At 31.6% G+C, this 21,183-nt stretch overlaps 2 protein-coding genes and 1 long non-coding RNA gene across 7 annotated transcripts in view; 1 reads left to right on the top strand and 2 right to left on the bottom strand.

The window, feature by feature from the left end:
• The window catches only part of LOC134688545 (uncharacterized), a 56,757-nt gene that overhangs the window by 16,518 nt on the left and 19,056 nt on the right, over positions 1-21,183 (bottom strand). For 2 of the 5 annotated variants that reach the window (XM_063549340.1, XM_063549338.1), the window contains 2 exons: positions 12,407-12,587; positions 103-251 (listed from right to left, as the gene is read on the bottom strand). In XM_063549340.1, coding sequence (XP_063405410.1) covers positions 103-251; positions 12,407-12,585 — 328 coding nt within the window. In that variant the 5' untranslated portion in view covers positions 12,586-12,587. Of the gene's footprint in view, positions 1-102; positions 252-12,406; positions 12,588-13,431; positions 13,481-13,583; positions 13,604-14,312; positions 14,397-21,183 lie in introns of those variants that run through there. The other 3 variants (XM_063549342.1, XM_063549341.1, XM_063549343.1) reach the window with 3 other exon arrangements.
• On the top strand, positions 360-10,285 carry LOC134688544 (uncharacterized). The gene is made up of 3 exons (XR_010101825.1): positions 360-496; positions 7,796-8,045; positions 9,841-10,285. It is a non-coding gene; the product is annotated as an uncharacterized LOC134688544 (long non-coding RNA).
• Positions 19,591-20,286, bottom strand: LOC134688157 (homeobox protein 9-like). Its single transcript, XM_063548629.1, has one exon. It carries the CDS (start codon positions 20,284-20,286, stop codon positions 19,591-19,593), a length of 696 nt encoding a protein of 231 aa, XP_063404699.1.

The following is a 21,183-nucleotide window of genomic DNA, read 5'->3' as shown; positions in this document are numbered from 1 at the left end:
AATTCAAGTTCAACCATAAATAATTGTTTGATTGGCAATAATACCACATCTTCTTTTATATATATTATACAAACGTGCAAAGACTGATTAATTTAAACTTACCTGAAAATTGAAAAGATTTCAAAAGTTTCTCTTGATATGACTTTTCTCCGTAAAACCACTCAACCGTGTCGATCTTTTCACATGTATCTGAAGTATTGACTACTGTATTGGAGTCATTCACATTTGCAATGTTAAATTGCGAATTTGTCCAATCTAATTGAAATGTTGATCTCTGATTACGTTATACTGCATATGAGATCTAACAACTATCAATATGTAGTTTCACTTTTGTAACCTTTTTTTGACCCTAGAAAGTATTTATATTGACCAATCAAAATCGTCCTAATGAAAGGGCTTCAAAAGAATGTTTGAAGATGGCGACGAAGGATGAAAGAGGATTTGGAAAACGAATAAACAGATATTTTGCCTCATCACAAAGTTTAAGGGCTAAATTGTGAGCAAAGTCAAAGTTTGCATGTATTTTGAAGCACAGAGATTGTATAGTCATGCTTCCTACGGGCAACGGAAAGAGTTTTTAAGTAAATTTTCTTACTTAATTTAACATTGGGCTATTCCAGAAATATTCTGTCCCCCCCCTATGGAAGACATAAGATGTAAAAAAAAAAATCCATGGAAATTTTTTTCACCATTACCAAAATGTTCTGGAATTCCAGATTTTAAACACGTTATAAAACTTAAATGTACTGGATTTTTTTTCATACTGCTGTCAATTTGTCTGGAAATTTAACTGTAAATATTAGAAACAATGCCTATGGAAGACATCAGTTAATTTTTTTTTGTCTGGAATTTATCGGTTTCTTTCTAAATGAGCCAAAAAAACTGGAATTTTATACTAAGTAATTATAAGTAACATATTATATGCAACCGTAACCAAAAGAAAAGAAACTGTGTTTGAAAGTTTCAGGACAAACAAATCCTTGACTACAAGAACTGCTAGCTAACATGTTTACCAGTGTTTAAAAAGGCTTGTTAATGGCTTGACAAAAACACCACTATGCCAGTAGAATTTCAATCTAGCACATGCGTTCTTGTAACCTCGCTGTATATATTTTCTCTATATATCTGTCCCAAGTCAGAAGCCTGTAATTTTAGTGGTTGTCACTTTTACTATATTTCATATTTGTTTTTCATTTAATGTTTTGTACATGTATATCAATTTCAATTTTTGGCCATTGTTTTTTTTTGTCTGTATTGTTTTATAATTGTATCAATAAACCAATTTTTTGAGACGTTTCAGCTTTATTGATACAATTATATAAAGTGTGTTCCCTATTGGAATTTTGAAAACAATGTATTGTTTTACACAGGTCATTTTTAGGCCCATTCTAGCTTACTATGCTGTGTGAGCCTAGGATCAACTGGAGTTATTTATTTTCAAAAATAATAATAAACGAGCCTGTAGCAAGTTCATTTATAGTAATTAAATTGAAAAACAAGAGTTGATATCAAGCAAAATTCAATTTTCACAAGTTGTTAAACCTATTTCTCTTGAGGTCAACACTCTCAAAGTGTGAAATTAAAAATATGTAGTTTTCATTATTACATACTTTTAATGCTAATTACATTTGTAGGTGAAAGTGTCAAAATAATGGGATCAAAAGCACAAACAGCAAATTATAGCTGTTAAGAATGCATATGGGAAAAATGTTAGGAGAGATAATTGATTTGACCACTATTGTATTATAATATATTGGATACATTTACACATTGTTTAAATTTACCACATCAAAAGATTCTTCAGACACTTGTGATATAAACAGGCAAGTTGAAAACTTGACCTTCATCTAAATTTCCAGATTTGATCATATTTAATGAAGCTTGAAATAATGACCATGATAAACTTTTCAGCAGCTCATCCCTACCACTAAATAAATAGTAAATGAAATTAGAGTTCCTGTTTGAAAATGCAAATGATTAAACAACACGACTTAATTGCTGAAGTTCAATTATGAATGCAATAATCATTCCATAAACCTTCAAAGATGAACACTTTGAAAAATACTGGTGTTTTAGATATGAAATGCTTTTGAAAGAATAATGTCTTACTGAAAAATTCCAATATCTTCATAAAAAAAATCAAACCACCCATTTTTTAAAGAAAAAGAACAAAGTTAAAAACAGATCTATGTTTACAATGTATCATTCTTTACTTATCCTTCTCAAGCAGAAAAAACTTCAAAAAGAATTCAGGTAATACTAGCATCTTTTTAAAACAGATTCTACAATAGGTGTCCAATCCCATAAAAACCTATCAATAGGATTCAAAAGAAATAGAACATTGCTGAATTAGTGAAATGAGCTATAAAATTATTTGTATAAACATCACAGTTCCTACAAAATTTCTCACTGTGCAGAACTAATTAAAGACCATCATCATGTAAACCACACATGTAAACTGATATTCTGAAGACAAAATTCTTTTCATGAAACACTGAATTCAACATTTATTGAAATAGTTAGAAAATCTAAAAATCAAATTTTAAATTTCAAATTATATATATTTTTGATAAATAAAAAAAGATATTAATAAACTTTAAACAGTAATAAGAAACATGAAAGAAAAACCCCAAAAAAACCAAAGGGGTCACTAGTCTCTAATGAAGGTTTCCCCTTAATTTTAAACACAATTCTGGGAGAAAATAAACATTGCTACATAGCACTGAGTATCAATGAAATGCCAGAAACATGATTTGCACCAAATATGTGGATATTTGATCAATTTCTATGAAATTATCCCTGATTACAGAAAATGATAATTGAACGTTTAACTTGTACTCTTAATTTATCTTTTCGACTACAAAATTGTGACTTTTTGAATTAAAATGTTGCTTATTTGATTAGTGGTAGCTCTGTAGATCCCCATCTGCATATCTCTTCAATTTAATCATTGCAAGATATGTTTTTATCTTTATTTTAAAAATTAATCAAAATTTGTTCAGGGTTCTATCTTCTGATTATGAGAAAGCTTCTGTCTAGGTTTTGTAAGTTAAAATTCCACAAAAGTTTGACAAAAGTAATTCAAAATCTTTCACTTACCTAAATGTTGACTGTTATATAATATTTCTTAGTGAATTATGGAAGAATGGGTTGAAAATCTTAATTTTACTCTACACGTCAGGTAATTATCAAGAATGAAGAAACAGTTTCCTGAAATTCCTTGAAGGTTTAAGGAGGAAGGTTGTACATGTATCTAAATGCTTAATGAACAAAAATGTAATCATCAGTAAAACACAGCTAGCCCCCCTCTAAATCTGCCTCTGAATGCCTAAAAAATGTATTAAGTTGAGCATTTGGGACCCAAAATATCAAAGAGATTTTGCCAAATACAGCTAACAGCTAAGGTATTCTATTCCTGCAATAAAAAATCATTAGTTTTTGAAAATTTCAAAGTTTTGTAAACAAAATATGTTTATACTGCAAAAAAAATTAGTCCATTATATCAATGAAATATTGAAAAAGAATAAAAAAATCTTTTAATGCTGTCTTTGTATAGAAGAAGCGTCTGTCAGATAACTAAAATTTAACAAATCTTTTTTTTTTTTTTTTTTTAACCAAAAATTAATTTAAAAGTTGATGACACTAGAGAGAATGGCTATGGCAACCCTAGTTTCAGGCTTGACAAATAGTAAATTGTGAAACAGTATGTCTTATTAAGAATGTCAGTTTGTTATGTGTAATGATTTTTTCTCTAATTTAGTCAATTTATCCCTTTCTGCACCCATTGTATAAAAAAATTTAATCAACGTGTGGTTCGTTTGATCTCAGTTCTTCATTGGTTAAAATCCGATTATGACGTCGAATTGTCTTGTTTTCCTCTGAATTTCCTATTGTGACGGCATGAATAAAGGCGGCCATGCCTGATGACGTCACATAGAAAGAACACATCTTTTTGCAGATCAGTCGCAAAGAAGCAAGCAATAAGTTTGCCTGCATATTGTTTAAAAATCATTAGAGAAACAGATTCCACCACCAAACCTCTAGTAATACGATATTTATCCACTCTCGACAGTTAAATTTTAAATATTTAAAACGATCGGCAAGCCTTGCGTTTTAAATGTGAAAATTTAACTGTCTCAAGTGGATAAATATCGTATCACACTCGATGCAGTGGTAGAATCTATATTTATAAACTTTAAAATTTCAAAATTCATGTCAAATTTTAGACATCATTGTTAAGAAAATACATTTTCAGATTATTCAATCGGTAGGAGAACATTGCATTCATTATCATCTTAAGTTTCATTCCAGTTCACAATAAAAATATTTTTGAAAATAGGTTAATTCTTAAAACATCAGTCATTTCTTATTAAATATATTCATGATATTTATTTCTTATTAAATATATTTATTTTTCTTATCTTAGTTATATTTGTACACATGTATATACTTTCATATGAGAATAAAACACTTGAACACAAATTATCAATTTATCAGTAAAAGTTCACATTGCCTTGCATTAATTAAAAAAAAAAGGGGGAGATCTTCTGTGTGTAAAATCAAAAGTCAGTAGACAGTTGGCCACAGATTCTGAAAACAATCTATTTATGTGTAACAGTATTTTGCAATGCATAGTACCCAGCTGGTCATTTCTGGTCATTCATCTACAATATTGTGGTAATTATAGAGGATTTCCTGCTGTGAAGACAAACAAGTGTGTTTGAATAAAGGATGTATCAATTATCTGTTAAATTGGTAAATGTTCTGGCTATTGAGCTGAATTAACCCAAAATCTGCCATTTGTTTATATGTTATAAGCCTAGGACAAACACTAAATTTCATTCTTAAATTTAGGAGAAATTGGTGTTAATTAATGATGAAAAATACAGATTAAATTCTAAATATATATTAGGTCAAATTATCATCTTCTAAATAATATCACAAGTCTGTGAAACTAATGAGATGTCAGTATTAATAATTACTTTTAATATATACATGTATGTTAAAAACTGTCATTAAGGCATCAAAAATTTTGTCAAACCAAATTTTTCTGTTTTTGTCTTCCCTTGTGATAGAATTTTCCTACTGATTCTGAGTCATAGATGCTGTTAATCCAATCATTTGGAAATTTGCACCTGATTTACATTCAACAGTTTTGTATACATGAAACAAGATAAAAATTATAGAATGCACTTCTGTAAATAAAACAAAGATATTGAAATTTCCCTTTGGAAACCTCTTTACAGCTAAAACTGTGCCACTTTAACTATGAAGTTTTGTAATACATTATATCCTAGAATGAAAAGTTGTAAATATGCAAACCTATTTTATTCAAAAGTCAAAACATACAGCTGTGCAGCATATTTTCAACATTTACATGCCCAGAACGACTAAGAGTTTGAACTTATACTATTGAAAGTCTGTACTTCTCCCCCTCCCTCTTTCCCCTTCACTATGGGTCTTCCTCATATTTCAAGTTGGCCCCTACGTACTATAAATGTCAACGTATACTGGTAATATTTCTAAGTTAAAAAATGTATGTCTCTATAAAAAAAAAAAAAATATAGATAAAACATATATATATGGATGATATCATGGAACGAATACATATGTACAATACAAAATATCTACATGTATGAATATTATATACGGTATCCCCCAAAAGAGGCATATGCATGGTTTATTTAAATTTTATCAGTGTAATAGCTACCGTAATTGAAAACAGTACAATATTTTGAATGCTCCTGCTCTCTTAACTACTATTGCTGACAGTGTCAGATCTTTGCCCCTCCCCCATTATTTTGAAGTCTTTTCATGTTTATACATGTACATGGGGAATTGATCAATACTCTTGTGTAATATACCTGGAAATAATGGGTCACCAAATATTTCTGTTCTGGAAAATCTTAATGAATATCAGTAAAAAATTTCTGGAAATTATTCGACCCTTTGAAAATTACATGGAATTTCTTGTGCACCAAGAGACAAAAAGTTTGGATTTTTTTGTCCAGATGGAAAATTTGTTTGGAATTTTAGAAAAAATAAAGGGAAAAAAATCTGGAATTCCAATGTCTTCCATAGGGGGGGGACAGACTAATTCTGGAATAGCCCATTTTAAAAGTCACTTGAAACTGGAGATACACCTAATGACCTATAATTTTCAGAAGTGGAAACATGCTAATGTAGCCCCAGACTTCGAAATGGTGGAAAAATACAAACCTGTAAACTACAGGCCAATATCTTTAACCTGCATACGTTGCAAGCTCATGGAGCATCCCAGACAAAGGTACAAGCCCCCACCCATTAAAATGCCAAAAATAACAATCACTGAAGCAGGTATTACTAAATTAGATGCCAACATGATAATGTAGCCCCAGCTTTCAAAAAGGGGGAAAAATACAAACCCGTAAACTACAGGCCAATATCTTTAACCTGCATATGTTGCAAGCTAATGGAACATATATTTATCAGAGGGGGGCAGGGGGCCGGGCCCCCCCTTTTGGGGAAAAAATTTGGTTGCATATATAGGGATCACTGGAGTGGGCCCCCTCTTAGGTCAGTCAGTGGGCCACCACTAATGAAAATTTCTAGATCTGCCACTAATTATTACAAGTAACATCATGTCTCACCTTGAAAAACATCACATATTATATGATCTTCAGTCTGGCTTCAGAAAATCAAGGTCATGTGAAACACAATTAATAGACTTCATTCACGAACTAGCACGATCAAAATCAAATAATAGTAACACACAAATTGACTTAATCATAATGGACTTCGCTAAAGCGTTCGACAAAGTTTCACATCGTCACCTCCTTTACAAACTCAAATTCTATGGTATTGAAAATAACACACTTAATTGGATTCAGGCATTTTTACAGGACAGAATACAAACAGTAGTCATTAATGGCATTTTCTTCACCTCTGTACCAGTAACATTTGGTGAACCACAAGGAACAGTATTGGGCCCAATACTGTTTTTTATCTTTATAAATGACTTACCGGAATATCTAGAACACAGTACACAGGCACATACACAAATTATGTGGCGGGGTTAAACATGTTAGCTGGATCCCAACCCTCTCCTTAACCTGGGACAGTGGTATAACAGTCATGTGACAGTACAACATAAGATCAATCTATATAAATCAGTTGAAAAAGGCTTAACTCATCAGATAGATAAAAAATACAAGTAGAACAAGTAAAAATAGCTTAGTAACTAAATTCAGGTTTGTGTGCAGGTCCTGCTGACTTACCTATGGGGAGGGGGCTCCAGACATGCTCAGTGATTCGCTATAAAAATATGATTGCCAATGAGACAACTCTCCACAAGAGCTAAAATTACATAGAAGTTAAAATCTCTCTCAATTCATATGTGTACATTGTAACTATATATACACTCCATTCTGAAAACTCAAATCAAGACTAAGGTTGGTAAATTTAACAAAGGTGGATGCAGAGAAGTTAAGAAAGGGGAATGATAAACACTGTTGTGTCAGTGCGCCATTAATGGCTTGTTATTGCACATATATACTTTTACATCATGTACATGTAAACTTACAAATTTTATTTATTTTGGAAAAGGTTGAGTTGTCATGTTCCCATAAACAGCTTATTGTACAACTTGTTATGGAAATTTTTGCCTGTCGTACATGTACATAGTCAACAATATAAATTACAAATTTTGGGATGATTATCAGCTTTTCAACAAATTATTTTTGGACATTTACATATAAAAATGTAACACAATTATATGGGATTAATGAAGACCAATTATAAAACTCTTTAATTTCAGGTTAGTGTCTGATCAAACAGTAGTTTGGACTCCAGTCTGAAAAACCCTAGATTCTGACAATGTTTCTTTCAATTTGTGACTGGGCCAAACAAATTACACGGTGGAGGGAACTCTTAAAACACACAGACAGTGACACAGAAAAAGCCACTACAAGCATCTGAAGATGAATCTGAGAATGGCACTACAGATATAGGTTGTGAACCAGCTCTAGAGTTTCAACATACAGATCTTAGCCTATGGTACATGTATTGTATGTATAATGTATGATATAATACTTTAAATTTATGATCATGATGATAAAGACAAAAAAAGTATCTGGATAGACTTTTAGTTTATTGTCTATTTATTTCATTTATATCTTAAGTTTGTTCTCAAATACATTTTTGATATATATATACCAAAAATTATGTATCACAATATCAACTTTCAATTTCATTAATGATTGAATGAATTAAATTTTCTGTCTTTTTTTGTTTTACAGAATTCTGTCATAAATTATTATTAGATGTGAATTGATGTGCTGAAAACATGGAAAATAAACTTGACCATAAATCATTCTCAAGATGGTTATTCAGTTGTCAAACTGCTTCTTAATAAACAGTTTGCAATTGTAATTAATTATTTTGAATGAGTTAATTTACATCATGTACTGCTGCTGAAAGTTGCTGGATCGTCATAGTCCTGAAGTATGGAAATGGAATAAAAATGTTATATTGCAGCTGGTCTGTTTTAGTCTTCAATAGGATCATGGTATGTTATATAAAAAAGAAGATCTAGTATGATTGCCAATGAAACAAGAGACCAAAATGACACAGAAATTAACAAATTATGACTATAGGACTAAGGTCACAGTACCGCCTTTAACAATGAGCAAAGCCCATGTATACATGGTATATATATATATAATACTTTCCAATATTATGATATCTAAAGAATGTTCCTAAACATGTAATTATTTTTTTTTAAGTCATTTGTAATTACACAATGTAACATGGCCATACATAACAAAATTTCCAATCATACATGGGGATTTACTACATTGAAGAATAGGTCCATCCAATGAAATGATCTGAAAAATAATTACTGTTATACTTTCATACATTTGACGTGAAACTGTACTTATGTATCCCGTCATACTTTGAACCACAGAATTATTTTATCTATTATTATTACTTCTACTGTTAAGTATGTTTTTTGTTATATCTACTTTACGTGACTCTGCATTTATGTATGCCGTTAATTGAACGACAAAATTATTTTTATGATTACCTGTGTGAATTTCAAGCGCACAATTTTACACCAGAACTGAAAACCTTCTATCCTTCACGGGTAGACTTTACATAGATAAATTAAGTCGTATAAGAAAAGCAATATGAGTATGTTAAATTTGATGTATGCCTTTTTGTGCTTCTTCGTTACATTTGTTGTTTTTTACTATAGTGATATTAAGATGATAACACAATATTGACTGTTGTACCCCTATTTTTGACATTTTTACTCTTTGAGTATGTTTGTTTTGTTCATGCATTGTTGACAATGTAATGGAATTTAATGCGATTGTCATACAAGTGAGAGGTTTAGCTAGCTATAGAACCAGGTTCAATCCACCATTTTCTACATTAGAAAATGCCTGTACCAAGTCAGGAATATGACAGTTGTTATCCATTTGTTTGATGTGTTTGGACTTTTGATTTTTGATTTTCCTTTTTGAATTTTCCTCGGAGTTCAGTATTTTTGTATTTTTACTTTTTTTCATACATCATTAATTACAAGGAGAAAGTACCTATGCTTATATATTCCAGACCATATAAGTATTTGGATTGTACGTGTACGGTCCAGTACGAGTATACTCATATGATCTAGTACGAGCTTGACCGTACATGTATTTGGAACATATGGGTTTATTTTAGACACATATTCATCAAAATACTTTTATTGAGTATTTCTTATTAATATAAGACAGTTAAAGGAATAAAGTGGAAAACATTACATCAATTGAAATTGAATAATTCTGTATTTAATTGTCTGTTTCAATCTTATTTTAGCATTCTCGTCCCTGGTGACACTTGCTGACGGAAGGAAAATCATATTTCTTACATTTACATGTTTTGTTCATGCCTGTTCCTTTGCATTTGCACCCATGCTTGTTTTGCAGCAGCATGCAATGAAATTCCTTTTGTTTTACAAATTACATTTTCAATTTTGTATGTCAAAAGTTCTATTGCACTCATAACCTAACAATATGCCAAATAATAGTTTGTATAAAATTGCATCCTTAATAATAATATCAGCAACCCTACATCCAGAGTTACTCTTCTCACAATAACAAATATAAAAAAGAAGATGTGGTATGATTGCCAATGAGACGACTATCTACAAAAACTTTTTCATTCTTTGCCTACTTTTTAACACTATTTTATTATAGTTTTTAGTTTTTTTGGAACAGATTTTTATATAATTTATGTCCATTTTCTTCCGTGATATACTGTACAGGAGATTAACTTTTAAATTACATTAATTTTTTGTTTCAATTACAATTGAACTTTTTATATTAATTTAAGATTTCGGTTATGTTGAACTGTGATGTTTATACTTTTAATGATATACATGTATATGTATCGAATAAACTTGACCAACGTCTTATAATCTGGCAGACTGTAAGTGTACATTCAGACCATATGCATATTTTGAAAAAGTATTCAAATATGGATCGGACCTAACTCTTTATTATTATTTAAATGATATATATGTAAGAGGGGGGAAATTTAGATATTTGTGCAACTGATTAGTGGATAAGGTACATCCTACATTTGATTTGCAAGAATTTGGATTGATCGTTTGTCAACAACAATTCATAGTAATGAGGGAATTTTTTTTTTATTTCATTTGACTTTTTAATATTTTTTGTTGTTGTTATTTGTTTGAATCCTATTAAGTATCCTGAATTTTGGTCATTGCTTTATATATGGTATAGAGGCATTTACCACATGCACATCTAGGTTGCCCAAATTTCAAAAGTGTCATAGGTTTGATATATTGGTTTTGAGACGGAACTTTTTGCAGATAGGGGTGTGTGTCACCGGATACATGTATCAATTTTGTTTCATTATTGAACATATTGTTTTATTTGTGTTATCAGTGTTATATGTTTCACATTCATATCATATTCATGTTTCTTGACGATTGATGACAAATAGTTTTGCGCTGCATATTTTGAAACAATTTATTGCTTTGTACATTATGTTTGGTTTTACGTACTGAATATTTAAATTAGTACAATAGAAAATTAAAGCAATTCTTTATTATTTAAACTTTATTTATATATATTCAAATGGCATGAGTTGTGCATGAACTCAAAGCGCATCAAAATAAACCATATATACATGTACACTAATATAAGCACTTTTCGAGATAGTCACTGGTCCATATTATACACTCAGGAAGGTGGAAGACGAAAGTCACCGCTTCAGGTACAAAATGTACTTGTAACTTTATATATTCTTTTAGCCTTGTTTAAAATGTTTCAATTAAAGTAAAGTTACTTTAGGTTTTTCAAATATATAGAATTCAGTGTGGCTTGAAAGCCACATTTTGGTATGCAAGTTAATGACAGAATAGAGCTCTGTTGCATGCAAATATTTTAGTCAAATATATTGTTCATATTTATTGGAACACAATTGTAAACTTAGTTTACAATTTTTATACTTTCAGATTAATATAATAGGGTATCTTAAAATTGGACAACTCGGTTAATGCAGAAAATGGCCCACACTTATCACCACGCCTAAAGTCTTTGTGCTTTATGGTGTCTTAATCTTCACCCTAGTCTGTGATATTGGTGTCCCATTTTTCCTGCAACAATAATTTGCCCTTAAGAAACTCCAATCTCCACCACAAAACATATGCATCAATTGAACTGCCCATCTTAATTCTATACTATAATAAATGCCACACTGAGCAAACCCTGAACAGTTGATACTGCCTGATTTTGGATTCAAGCAAATGTTGTCATAGTTCTTGAAAAAAAACAAATATAAACCCCTTAAAGAAATTGGAGAGAAAAAACACCACCCCCTTGGAATAATTTCCTCCAAACTCAATGCCTGCCTTTCATTTGTAGTATGGAACCATGTTTATTTTCGGGGTTCGTAAACTCGGTAAATTGTAACAAAACCCTGCGATTGAAAGTTGGCTACGGGTTCGTTTTATCGAAAAAAAAGGGGGGGCTGAGCGGAACAAATTAAGATTATTCATGTCTGTTTAAGCTTCCCACTTAGAGAAACATCTCAATTGAATGTTATTTTGTAATGTTAATTCGATGTCAATGTCTACAAAACTGCTTTATTCATCGACTTTGTTTTTGAAGCGAGTAACAAACTGTCGGGCTTTATCTTTCGATGTTCTCTGGACATATCCTCATGATATAGATAAGCCATATTATACATTTAGGTATCGAATGGACTGCAAAGATTTGTTAAGATTGATTCTAATTGGTTTAAAAAGTCACGTGTGAAATCCTCAGAAGTGAAACTACATATTGATAGTTGTTAGATCTCATATACAGTATAACGTAATCAGAGATCAACATTTCAATTAGATTGCGAATTTGTCGTGTAGATATTTGAGTTTAGTATTTGACGCTGGAGTATACCAGGGTCTTTACCGCCTGATATGGGATTAACTCCATCCGGGTTACCAAACAGAATGTTGTATCCTCTGCCAGGGATAGGGTTTTCACTGTTAGTAAAAACCAGGATGTTCAGGCATAGGATAAGTAATGTGACCGCCATTGCTATAAATATAGAAAGACATTACGAATTAAAAGACAACTGTTGAGTCTCTATATCGCATTCTTCAGGAACCCATAAACCTAGAATGCGACTGGCAAGTTTTGGCTGCGAAAATTTGATAACAAGTTAAAAGAAATCAACATTTGTTATGTAAGTGCTCTTCTGCTACCGGACATAAATCTTAAATATGTTCCCTCAGATTTATAGTTAAAAAAACCAAAGACAGCTGCACTATGAGAATATTTGGTAATTCAAAAGTTTCTTTCAAATAAGCGCATTCACGTGCGCCTTGTGATTTATTGAAATAGTAAAATGACTTTATTAACAAGGCAAAAGGATGGCAACATATTTGAAACAGGGCCCTAGGGGTCTAAGAGGACCAACTTTTGTTACACAAGCATTTGAACACTGCACTTTGCAGGTGTGTTCGACTCAATTTTAATTTACTAGGTTTGGCAGATTTTCATGTAAAATAACATAGAATACGTTCCTAGCTACAAATATAAATAAAACGAAAGACAATTAAAATTAAACAGAATACTTAATCTTATTTGTCAATTTTATTGCTAACCTTTTTTTTAAGAGAACAGACACGATGCTATGGTGGTCTGCTTTGTACTCATTCATTTGTGTAAGGTTACCAGGTCTCAGCGGGGCACTCGAGTATGTCATTATATTAAAGTTTAATGGTGTATTTAAGTTTATCTGAAGGAATTGAAAAACATGACCGTTTTTACACCCAAAAATCTGCTATGAGTACAGACAAACTGATGCATGTAGGAAAGTTTTAAGGCATGGCAGGACCTATTTCTAGAAAGTCTATGTTTTAGAAAATTATGTATTTACCTGGATTTTGACGTGCATGTTTTTCCAGTCTGCAGAAGATAGCAAAATTAACAAACACGCGAGTGCATTTGATACGGTACACTCAGTTACACAGTTAAAATCACCTTTTAGTTACAAGTGTCTATTGTCCATTTAAATAAAATACTACTCACAACATCGATTATGTAAAAGGAGCTTCTCAAATGTTTTCCCAACTTTGTTTATTGTTATTATACCTTCTGCAGGAATCAAAAAAAAAATGAATAGCAAAATCCAGGAAAGTTTATAATTTTTCTAAACAAAAAAATGCATTTAAAATTTAATTGTCTAGGTCAGGCAACCCCTTAAGATGGAAAACAATAAATGTTTATATTAAACAATGTGTACACATTTTCTGACAATATTTAAGGCTGTTTCGTTTGTTCATTTCAAATTCAATCATAAATATAATTGTATGCAATAAATATAAATAAAAGGAGATTTGGATAAATTTCACACTAAAAGCAGTCTTTTAACACCAGCTAACTTAAATTTCAAAGTAGAAATTTGTAAAGTTATTGTAAGTACAAAACATCGTAATTGTGCGTATATATGAATTAATTTACATTTATTGCACTAACGGCGTTCCATAGATTTTTTTCCGCGATAAAGTAACGTTGTAAAAAATCATTAAAAGATTTTGTTTTCTTTCTCAAAATTCTTAACATGTTAAAATATAAGTGAAATTAAATACAAAATTTGTCTTTCCTTAGTATTTTTGTTAAAAAGAGTGAACGGTCTATGTATTTGAGTCTGACGGGAGTGCTGACGTACGAAAAATGTGTAAATGACATCTTTTAAAACTTTATTATTATGTCATTTTGTAATGGTTCCACCTTAAAAATTATAATATACATTATTACCTTGAATTAAGATATATCCATATTATAAGTTGATATTCACGTTTGTTTGACAAGTTTGTTTGACCCGGAGTGACAAGTTATCTCCCATAACACGTATGGCGCGCATAATCTGTGACAATTTTACAAGGTATCATGTAAAAAAAACAAAAGGTGAAATTATAACACTTTCCCTTTTTCCGATTTTGTCCGATTTTTTCATGGTTCTTTTTTAATAATGTGCAAACAAATAAATACAAAATTAATTTCTGTTGCAATTACTTTGAGGTTATCGGCTAAATTGACTGGACTATAAAACTTTCGCAGAAGCACAGCTTTGTCCGTACTCAGAGCAAAATTTGTGGTGTAACGGTTTATTTCTCCCTCTGTGATATTTTATCCTGAGGATAATTTGTCACGGTAATTTTTTTCCTGGCATGGTATTTCACAGGTTGAATTTTTCCAGAGGAGTGAAAATCTATCTGTGTTATGCGGATAGTATGTACCGGAATATATTTGCAGTACAATATTTCACAGAACATTGAGAAATATAATCCTATTAACTAGTATGTAAGTTACTCGGAATCAATATATACCTGACTTTAATTATAAAATGTTTCACAAAGGTAGAACAAATTTGTATAATTTATCAAAGGGAGGTAATTATGAGCAATTTATATTTTAAAGATATTAATAACATCAAGGTTTAACCTAGTATGTTAAAAAATGGATCTTTATCAAATAATAGACTATGGTTAAAACTCGATAAAAAATTCTTTGGATTTTCTGACGACATATATATATGTGCTGTATATATTCCTCCTGTTAGTTCTACTCATTATGATGATGATTTTTTACAACTTGAAAAAGAAATAAACATTTTTTTCTAAAAAAGGGAAAGTTGTACTTTTAGGAGACTTTAATTCTAAAACTGGAGATAAATTAGACTATATTAAAGATGACAGCCTAGACATAAATAATTTTGCTCAAACTAATCTATTACCAGATGAATATAAAATAGATAACTGTTTTAATAGATATAGCTATGACAAAGTTGTCAACGGACAAGGTGTAAATTTACTCGATTTATCTACATCGTCAAGCCTACGTATATTAAATGTAGATATATTGGTGATATAATGGGAAATTTTACTTGTATGACAAGCAATGGTTCAAGTGTTGTAGATTATGCTATTGTAAAGTAAGTAAGTAAGTAAGTAAATTATTTATTATAGTGACATGTGTAAATTATGTACAGATTATAAACATATAATATATGATAAATAGTAATACACCCGACCCAATGGACCTATAAGTCACCTCAAATAAAGTAAAACAATTATATCACGTTCTAGTCGTTCGTTGACGTAAGTAAATTTCAAAAATATATAGACATAAAAATATTTGTAAACAAAAATTTAAGCTTTAAATATGTAAAAAAATTAAGTGTTATATAACAACTGACGTCTGATATGAAATGCACGAACTATATATTTTGCTAATTTTCTTATGTGGAAAGACATTAAAAAGTTCAATTTGTCAGCATGATTCAAATCTGTGAAATTTTCCTCAATTAAAAGTTTACCAAAAAAGTTAACTCGACATTCAATATACAATGGACAATCAAACATAAAATGGAACTCAGTTTCAGTTTCTTGATTTTTACAAAATATACATAGTCTTTCTTCTACACTTTCGTTTGAGTATCTACCAGTTTCCACTCTTAATGGTAAAATTCCACTTCTAAATTGCGCTAAGTGTGACCGCTCAATTTTACTCAAGTTCAAATTCATATAATTTTCAGTTTCAAAGACTGTTTTAAAGTTCCTATATGTTCGTAATTTTGAAACGTCTTGGACGGAATTCCTCCAGATATCTGAATACAGACGAAAAATGTTAGTTTCAACCAAAGATAAATCGACCTCTGATTTCAGTTCGTAAAAATGTCCTAGTTCAAGCTGGTCTAGTATATCCTTTACTTCACTACACCAGTTACTTTTACAACGATCATAGTCAATATTGAATGCTAACTTGGTGATGCAGTTGTTGTCAAATCGAATGAGTCTATTCCAGTATCTCACCATATTGATCCAACGCCGATACTGACTCGGGATCCAGCCGATATCTCCGTGTATAGCAAGGATAGGTGCAAATCTGTGTACTCCTAAATAGTAACGAATAGCCCTGTTCTGAATATTGTCTATTGACTGATATTTTCGGTATCCCCATACCCCAGACGAGTAATCAAGTATAGGAACAATACATGAGTTGAATAATTTTTCATATGATTTATATCCAAAGTCCTTAATATTATGGATTTTAGCAATTATATTCCCAAGTGCTCGTCCGCCACTTTTCGCAAGAAGATCCACATTTGACAAAAAACTGCCGTTGTAGCTAAATGTTATACCTAAGTATTTGTACTCGTTAACTAATTCCAACTGGTTCCTGCCCACGGTGAAATTAAACTCAGTTTGTTTCGATTTCCCTTTCCTAAAATGAATACATTTCGACTTTTCAGTGTTAATCAATACTCGCCATCGCTTACACCATTGGTGAAGTTTATCTAACATACATTGAAGGTCCAATTCCGATTTCGCTAATATGGCTATGTCGTCCGCATACAATAAAACTGACAATTTTCTACTAACTTAATCTATTCCTACGTTTAAATCGTTCAATTCATTTACTAGATCATTGATAAATATTGAGAAAAGTGTCGGGGATCAATTGTCCCCCTGTTTCACTCCGGATTTACAGTCAAACCAGCTTGTAAGTTTGCCATTTAATCGGACACAATATTCAGAATTCTGATAGATGCTTTTCACAGAGTTGTACAGTTTGCCATCAATGTTGTGTATGAGTAATTTATACAGCATCATATCTCTGTCTATGAAGTCAAAACATTTTCTAAGATCAATAAACGCAACAAAGAGAGACTTATTGTTACGGACAATACTGTTCAGTGTGTAAATGTGATCCTCACAAGATCGATTTTTTCTGAAGCCGTTCTGTTCATCTGCGAGTATATCCTGATTTTCTAAATAATGCGTAATTCGCTTGTTAAAGAAAGCACTATACAGTTTGCTTATACATGATAGCAGACTAACACCTCTGTTGTTCATAGGCAGCCGTGTATCTGAAGAAGTATCCTTTAGTAAAGGACAAATGACAGCTTTCCTCCAAATTGATGGTATAAGGCTAGTGTACAAAATGAGCTGAAACAGCTGTAATAATGTCTCAATCACTACAGGGAATTTCAGAACACTGTATAGGATTTCATCGAAACCACTCGCAGACTTTGACTTGGCGTGCATAACAATACTGTTAACTTCATCTAGAGTAATGTTGCGGTTCAAATATTCATTCGGAGCAAATAGTGGGTCCTCCATATTAGATTCTAATTGGTACTTATGAGACTTTACACGATCGTAATGTTCATCATCAAACTCGTCACTGTTGCTTCCGTTGTATAAATTTTCGAAGTCTATTCGCCATTTATCAAACACCAACTGTTCATCTTTTACAATATTTCCCAATTCATCGACAATTTCAACTGGTATAGTTTTAGAATTTCTCGGACCAAGGTTTCGAATTTTCTCCCAAAAGTCATTAGGATTCTTCGTAGTCATTGCTTCAATATCTACAGCTTTCATTCTCCTATAAGCTCGCTCCGTTCGCCGCAATGTTTTATCAAACATATCTCGTGCTTGTATATAGTTGTTCCGTAATCCCGCTCTAACTTTACGATTTGTACCTTTCCTTTGAGTGAATTCTTTCTCCTTAATTGTCATTTTGTTCCAGAGGTCCATTAATTGGCCATTCCAATAAGTTTTTTTCTGCTTAAAGCGTTTCTTTGAGCCGTTAAATTCAACTTTCGGGATTTTGTCTGTCATTTCCGAAAAAATAATTGAGCACAATTCGGTGTAAATTTTATCAACATTGTCCTGAGTTTCTCTGCAACGTTCAATCTGTTCTATCAAATTCAATAAGGCAGTACGTTTAATATCACTGGTCATACAATCTAACGGGATCTGATTGAGTTTGAAACGAGAACAAGAGCTACGTGTATCTTTTGTCTGTGTTGCGAGGCAGTGACGCGTGATATTGAATTCCGACACAATAGCTGAATGATCATGTAATTTTGATTTGCTTCCTATAAGATCATGTAATTTAAAGTCATCGACAATTGATTGGACCGTTAACACTCGAAAGTATTTAACATCTGTAAACATGTCCTGGGGGACACATATAAAGTCAACTACCGCTTTACCTTTTTTCGATATTGAAGTATAATTATCCCCGTCGGCAAATCTACCGTTCAATACACAAAATGTTGATTCGTTTAGAAATTCTATAAATTCGTGGCCATGCTGGTTTACACAATTGTCTATTTGGTTCCTTGTTGTAATTTCTTCGGCTTCAAACAGCATTTCAGACATGGATCCGATCCGCGAATTAAAATCACCAAGTAGGAAAATGCCATCACTATCGCAGTTCATATAAATTTGAGTAAGCAAATGTGCAAAAAAGCTCTGGGAGTCACGTCCTCTATTAGAATTTTCTGGAGGTAAATAGCATGAGAACACTAAGAAATTAAAATTTGTAGAACGAACTTCTAGTTTAAGTCCGAGAACTCCGTCAACCGACTTGTCGATCACTGAAACTTTAAAAAGTTCAAATATCCAGTCTTTAATAAGAATGCCGACTCCCCCTGAAGATTTCGGTGCATTTATGTGTATTTCTGATCTGTTGAAACCATACCATGAATAACCATCCATTGAAATATTGATTTTCGCTCGTAAATGAGTTTCGCACACTGAAATAATATCACATTCAAGTGCGTTTATAATGCCTATTCTTAAATCAGAGTTTTCTTTAGTCCATCCACCGATATTAATGTGTCCGAGTTTAAGAGATGATATGGGCCGGTTGAGGTGCTACATGTGCTCATTTTCGGTGTTTACATTTTGCGGGTTTTCGTTTTGCTGAACATTGTTGTTCTTCGGTTTAATTCGACCATTTGCGTCCACTCGAAACGACTTTCCTTGTGGTAGATTTCTAAGAACAGTACGTGCGTTCATCTCAATTATCCGTTCTACGCGCGACTTGCTGCTTTTAATATAGACGTTATTGTAATGTTCATTATCTTTTAACTTCATCTTGTTTCTTAAAACTCTAACTTTTTCTGCTGTGTTTCTGAAGCTTATTTTTACAATTCCAGGTCGTTCATTGAATCTGTTAATAAGTCGAGTTGCAGCTATAACGTTGACATTTGAAAAAAACATCTTCTCCGAGAGCGCTAATAAGATTCTCCGCTTTGGCCTTCCGTTACTGGAATACCGCTTGCGGTTATAGTTATCTCGGGATTATTTAACGGATTGATATGTAAATTATCTACTGAGTTCAATACACCGTTCCCGTTATCTGCGGAGTGAGTAATATTGTGTTCTTCAATACCGTCTAGTCGTGATTGTATCGATTGAACAGAAAGTTGATCCGTTCGTCTAGTTTCCATACTAATGTCCACTGATAACTCGTCACGCAGTGCTCGAATTTTGTTGTCTACATTTGCCATTAAATCAGTTCTCAATTTATCAAGTTTTGACTCGAACATTCTTTTCATTCCTTCTTGGTTTGATTTGAGATCATGTATAGCACTTACTATAGTATCAAGTTTTTCAGAGACTGAAGGGTCAGTGTTTTTATTTTGATTTTTCCCACTTGATGCCATTTTGGTTTCTGTATTGTTTTTCGTTTGGTTTTGCTCTACGGGTGTTTCACTGAAGACTTTGCTCTCTATATCGTCGTCAGAATTATACAAAATTGAGTTTGTGTGATTTAAGATTTCACTCACCGATATGTCCGATTCTTGAAACTCACTTCTTTTGTACTGTTTACTCTGTTTATTCTGTTTAGTATCAGTTCCACTGTCGCTGCTATTCCGATCTTTTCTTTTATTGCTATTGCTATTGTCATTTCTGTTGGTTCTTGGCATAATAAATCACCACTTTTATCCCACTTAGTCAAAATATATCCAACATAATATGAAGAAATCGAACATTGATAAGAGCTAGAAAAAATATACGTCCATTTTGCCTTAGTCACGTGATTATATTGTAAGTGAGAGTCTCCTTTCCTCAGTTGAATATTTCTATCAGATCATGTAAAAATTGAGATTTTCTTGAAATGTATGCAAAGAGAATATAATTTTTATATCTTTGAAAATTCAAATTGGTCTAGCTATAAATCGTTTAAGTGGGACTTGCAAAAATCAAAATTAAAATTGCTTGACCATTTATCGGATGAAACTGTTCTGAACAATATTTTAAACTTTGAAATGCAAACCTTCAGTAATGATCAAAGAGGTGTTGATGATGAAACAAATAAACTAACAACTATTTTATGTAATTTAGCTGAAAATTCATGTGTAATTAAAAGAAAAACTTTAAGAAAAGTAAACCAAAAAATAAACAACCGTGGTCAGATAATGCAATAACAGATTTAAAACATCAAATAAATGCCATCAGCAGAAATATTAAAGCAAATCCATTTGATAAAACATATAAAACTAGATATTTTAACCTTCTAAAAACTTTTAAAAAGATGATTAAACAAAAAAAAGCTAAATATAAAACAGATATTATTAAAAAAACTTGAAAACTGTTTTAAAAATAATTCAGAGGAATATTGGAAAATTCTCAAAGAAATGAAAAAGAACACAAAACATGAAGATAACTCTGAAGAAATATTTAAAAACTTAGAAGAGCTAGAAAAACATTTTCAAAACCAAGGAAACTGCTCTTCTGTCAACAAAGAATTTAAAAAAAAACATAGAAACAGAATTTAAAAACAGTGAAGATAAAATGTTATATATAAACACTGACAAACCTTT

The sequence above is a fragment of the Mytilus trossulus genome, chromosome 10, assembly GCF_036588685.1.
Source record: "Mytilus trossulus isolate FHL-02 chromosome 10, PNRI_Mtr1.1.1.hap1, whole genome shotgun sequence".
Taxonomy (NCBI): Eukaryota; Metazoa; Mollusca; class Bivalvia; order Mytilida; family Mytilidae; genus Mytilus; species Mytilus trossulus.
Note: the sequence above shows the minus strand (reverse complement) of the source record. Positions and strands in the feature narration are given on the sequence as shown.

Bases quoted from the DNA above. Each gene is read 5' to 3' on its own strand.
- LOC134688157 (XM_063548629.1), bottom strand. From the start codon at position 20,286: ATGCCAAGAACCAACAGAAATGACAATAGCAATAGCAATAAAAGAAAA.